At 45.4% G+C, this 5,628-nt stretch overlaps 1 protein-coding gene across 1 annotated transcript; it reads right to left on the minus strand.

Moving 5' to 3' along the window:
- Positions 1 to 3,353: 3,353 nt before the first annotated feature.
- Positions 3,354 to 4,392, minus strand: LOC100397182 (dnaJ homolog subfamily C member 8-like). The gene is given in 2 exon segments (XM_054242716.2): positions 3,354 to 4,173; positions 4,260 to 4,392. Coding segments are annotated over 2 exon segments (804 nt in total). The 5' UTR covers positions 4,378 to 4,392; the 3' UTR covers positions 3,354 to 3,487.
- Between the last annotated feature and the right edge of the window lie 1,236 nt (positions 4,393 to 5,628).

Here is a 5,628-nt window from a genome sequence, read left to right on the forward strand (position 1 = left end):
AGACAGAGATGTCCACAATCATCCTTGAGGAGAGCACTTTGGGGCACGGACAGAAGAGTCATGAACTGTGTGGCCAGGAAAGCAGGGAAACCATCCATGTGGACCTCAGATAAATCAGAACAACTGAAGAGCATGGAGAGAAGGGGTTGAGGTAGGAGTGTGTACTAGTAGGGCATGGAAAAGGAGGTGGGGATGTGGCGGCAAAGAAAGGTATTGTCTGCCATGGAACTAGGGACAACAGAGAGCCACTGATGGTTTTGCTTTGAGATGGAGTCTCACTGTCGCCAAGGCTGGAGGGCAGTGGTGTGATCTCGGCTTACTGCAACGTCTGCTTCCCAGGTTCAAGCTATTCTCCTGTGATTCTCCTGCCTCAGCCTCCCGAGTGGCTGGGATTACAGGTGCCTACCATCACGCTTGGCTAATTTTTTTGTATTTTTAGTAGAGGTGGGGTTTCAACTTGTTGGCCTGGTTGGTCTGGAACTCCTGACCTCAGGTTATCTGCCCATCTTGGACTCCCAAAGTACTGTGATTACAGGCATGAGCCACTGTGGCTGGCCTGATGGTTTTTCAATACTCAAGTGGCATCAGTTCTCCAGTCACTCCCACACCACCTGCGTACCCTGTAGTTGAGTGCAATGTATGAAAATTGGCCTTGTGTTGGGCCCCAGCTTGGTGCTGTGCAGCCTACTAGGACTTTTATATGCTGTGGCTGATGGATACATCCATCAGTGGAGTGATTGCTTGGGAGTTAAAACTCACTACTCTGCTGAGATCTGAAATAAATGTGGAGAAAAGGCCGATACACAGAGTGTACACATAGGATACTCTGTGTGTGACCTTCAATAACATGCAAAACTCAACCATGGGAACAGAGTCATGAACAAGGCTTGCTGGGGCAGAAGGGTGAAGGTGAATCTCAAAGGGGACCGGGATCTTTTTGGATGCCAGAAACGTTCACCATCTTCTTTAGGTTAGTGCATCTGCGCAGGTGTAGACATTTGCCAAAACCCACTGATTTGTACTCTCAAGATGGGTGTGCTTCACAGTGTAAAATTTACCTCCATTGAACAAAGTAATTGTGGCATGAAAATCACAAGGCGCAGAACACATATGTACTGTATGGTACTACTTAGAAAAAAATGAAAGGTAGTGTTTTTCTTAACATGTCCACCAACACTCACACTCAGGGAAAAGCATCTGGGGTTGCCCACTCTGAGCAGCTGGCAACAGAGTGGTTGGGTGGTAGATGCTGCACGTGGCACAGGGGAAAGTCACTAATGCAGAGGGAAAGGGTGCCAACCTTGAGGGTGGGAAGGTGTGACGATGAGCAGAGGCCCATGGGCACCAGAGTCTGATCCTAGTGACGCCCCAGGCCGGGCCTGTGCATTTCCAGGCAGCATTCTGCCCTTTGTGAGGCTCAGCAGGCGCTGCCTCGCAATGCCTCATTGTGACTGTCTGTTTTAAAGACAGGGCCTCCCTGACTTGTCCAGACTGGATGTGAATCCCAGTGCAATGGATGCTTTTTGTGAAGGACAGCAGGTCAGTTCAAAAACCCACAGCAATGTCTTTCTGGTTTGGGGCCCCTGGCTCTGGCTCAGGCCATTCCATGACGCACATGGCATGAGTGGGCAACAATGTGACTTCCTACATCAGACACATCTCAAATGTGCTGATAGGGGGCACAGTTAGGGGTGAAGAAGAGTTCCCTAACTGTGACATCAAGGACATTGAAGCATGCATGGACTTCATAGAAGCACTGAAAGAGACACTTCAACTCATAGTCAAACTGCACCTATGACAGAGCCGAGAACTGCAGATCCAATTATGGAGCTAGAAACGGAACTATCTCAACTGAAAGGACAAAACAACAGTTTTGAGGCAGAAATGAAATCTCAAAAGATGACTCAAGAGCAGTTGGGCAGTAAGATGCAACTACTTCAATCTTCACAACACCAGAAACAGGAAATGGATGATTTTAAATGCCAGCAAGAGCAAATGAATATCACACACACCCAGCGCTTTTCAGCCAAAGATGAAGAAATTAATTTGCAAAATACAAAACAACAAATCCAAACCCACCTGTTTGGAAAATGAGAAGACATTCAAACAGACCATGATGTTTTTCAAACAAGAGAAGTTGAGTGTCTTCGTACAGAAAATGGTACTGAAAAGCCTGATTCATTGAAACTGGAAACTGAAAGGTTAGTGAAAGGAAGGAACGAACAAGAACTGGAGATGAAAGTTCTACATGACCAGAATATGACTTTAACTGAATGGATGGATCAGCCGCCCATCAGCGAGGTGGGCAAACTCACTCACATCATCCAGCAGGAAGATGTGGAGGTGCCAGGCCTTCAGGCTACAACAGCTTCAGCTTCTCACACCCAGGGTGTTGCTCACTTTCAGCAGCAACTGCAGTCACCAGCTTTGGAAACCCAAGAAATATCAGGTGTTTGGAAAGAGGCGGCTAGGGAAAAAAAACCTATCTAGAAGGAGAGTATCACCATCCAATGGATGTAACTGCTGACAACGAAGGAGGCCTGTGTAAGCTGCAAGAGGAAAAGAAAAACTCATCCACTAGTAGTGGTCAGGAGAGGTTTATGGACAATGTTCTGAAGTCAACACATCTCAATCAAGAAAAAGATATTGAAATAGATGCATTAAGTGAGAAATGTCAGCCTTTAGCGACCATTCTGCAAACATCCAGCACCGGTCATGACCTTGAAAGTATTGCTGTCTATCAGTATGAGGAGCTTCCACAAGAACCCGACATCTTTTTTTTTTTTTTATATATAAAAATTTATTATACATAAAGAATATTACCACTAACAAATACAGACAGGCTATGACACTGTGGTACTGGGTGGAGGACGGCTAGCTCTTTGGAAAGTGAAAGGTTTGGGTGGCGTGGGCCTCATGCCACGCTGATTGGTCAGTAGACGGGAGGGCACATGCCAAATGCCACAGGGCACCAGGGCAGCAGGTGCCTGCTCTGAGTGCTCTCAAGTGTTCCCTGTCTCATCTGGGCCTTCAAAGGGAGCACAGCCAAAATCAAGCAACTGAAGCGAAGGGGCCTCCTAAGGTGCCCCAGGCCTGTCTCTGCAGTCACAGCAACACCATTTTAAGCAATATGTTTAATGGGATGATTTCCACAAACTATCCACGAAGTTTCTAACCATCACAATTCAGTGAAATACAAAACATTAAGTTACAGGCTGTGGGAAGAGAAGGCAGCACCAGTGGTGGCACCTTCCAATCCTGGTGGTTCTAGGGGCAGGGAGAGGGGAACGTCTTCTTTTTAAACCAAGCCCCTCATTTCAATGTACAAAAGAATTACTCTGATTGATATTAAATTGTATTGAAAACAAAATGGACTAAAAAGCAAATACTACTCTATGTTGGGGTGGAAGTGGGAGGAAAGAATGAGTCCTTCGAAGCAAGAAGGGAAACAGCAGGGGGAAGGTTCTGTGCCTGTGACCCTGGGCGGTCACTCACGCTGCTCCATTTTTACTTTCGGTGGTCTCAGGAAGGTCCGATTTTTCTTCTCTTTCTTCCCCTTTGTATTGGCTTGGAAATTTCGCCAGCTGTCTACACGACCATCTCTACTTTCCTCAAAGTTTTCCTGTCACTCTCTTTCTCGTTTGGCTTTTTCTTGAGCTTCGATCTCTTCCTCCCTTTGTCGCTTCCTTTCATGCATCTCTTTGGCTTCTCTCTCTTTCCTTTTAATTTCCAGCTCGGCAAAGAGTTTCATTGTCTGTTTATATACAGCTTGTTTGAACAGCTCAGGATCATCCTCCTCTACAATCGTAGGTTTTCCTTCCTTCTTTAATTGTTTTTTTCGCTCTTTCACAGTGTGTTCCACGTATTCCTTCCCTGCCTGAATTACATCCAGAGCCCTCTTCTTTTGCTCCTGATCCAGTAGCAACTTGTAAGCTTTGTCCACAGCTTCAAAAGCCTTTTGTGCTCTGTCAGCATCATCTTGATTTTTGTCAGGATGCACCAATATGGATAACTGCCGAAACCTCTTTTTAATTTCTTCATCTGTAACTTCAGGATCTATCTGAAGAACCTCAAATGGGTTCAAATTGAAGTAAGAGGAACCAGGACGGGTCAGTCTTTCAATCTGATTTTTGGATGTTAGAACCGAGTCTCTCTTCTCTATTTGTTTCACCCCTGAATAGCTCACAGCCTGCTGGGGGGCAAGTCTATTCCTCAAATCCACGCCAACCTACAGAGGTCCCATCTCTGTCTTGTTTAACCCTCACTGTAGAAGGTCATAAATGCTTTCTCTGTGCTGCCTCCGCCGCCCGAAGTCCCGCTCTCTCCCGAAGCCGCCATTTCACCGGCCAGCCACCACGTGACCCTCGAACCCGACATCTTAAAACAGCCCGATAAGAAAGTGGAAGCGTGTTGGGAAAACTGGCTAGCCATGTGCAGAAAGCAGAAACTGGACCCCTTCCTGACACCTTACACTAAAATTAACTCCAGATGGATTAAAGACTTAAACATAAGACCTGGCACAATAAAAACCCTAGAAGGAAATCTAGGCAAAACTATCCAGGACATAGGAGTAGGCAAGGACTTCATGAACAAAACACCAAAAGCATTGGCAACAAAAGCCAAAATAGACAAATGGGACCTAATGAAACTCCACAGCTTCTGCACGGCAAAAGAAACAGTCACTAGAGTGAATCCGCAACCAACAGAATGGGAAAAAATTTTTGCAGTTGACCCATCTGACAAAGGGCTGATATCCAGAATTTACAAAGAACTCAAACAGATTTACAGGAAAAAAACAAACAAGCCCATACAAAAGTGGGCAAAGGATATGAACAGACACTTTACGAAAGAAGACATATATGAGGCCAACAATCATATGAAAAAATGCTCATCGTCACTGGTCATCAGAGAGATGCAAATCAAAACCACATTGAGATACCATCTCACGCCAGTTAGAATGGCGATCATTAAAAAATCTGGAGACAACAGATGCTGGAGAGGATGTGGAGAAAAAGGAACACTTTTACACTGTTGGTGGGAGTGTAAATTAGTTCAACCACTGTGGAAGACAGTGTGGCGATTCCTCAAGGCCTTAGAAATAGAAATTCCATTTGACCCAGCAATCCCATTACTGGGTATATATCCAAAAGACTATAAGTCGTTCTACTATAAGGACACATGTACACGAATGTTCATTGCAGCACTGTTTACAATAGCAAAGACCTGGAATCAACCCAAATGCCCATTGATGATAGACTGGATTGGAAAAATGTGGCACATATACACCATGGAATATTATGCAGCAATCGGAAATGATGAGTTTGTGTCATTTGTAGAGACATGGATGAATCTGGAGAACATCATCCTCAGCAAACTGACACAAGAACAGAAAACGAAACACCGCATATTCTCACTCATAGGTGGGTGATGAAAAATGAGAACACATGGACACAGAGAGAAGAGTACTAAACACTGGGGTCTATTGGGGGGAAATGGGGAGGGCCAGTGGGAGGGGGAGGTGGGGAGGGATAGCCTGGGGAGAAATGCTAAATGTGGGTGAAGGGGAGAAAGGAAGCAAAACACACTGCCATGTGTGTACCTATGCAACTGTCTTGCATGTTCCGCATA

Source organism: Callithrix jacchus, chromosome 12 (assembly GCF_049354715.1).
Source record: "Callithrix jacchus isolate 240 chromosome 12, calJac240_pri, whole genome shotgun sequence".
Taxonomy (NCBI): Eukaryota; Metazoa; Chordata; class Mammalia; order Primates; family Cebidae; genus Callithrix; species Callithrix jacchus.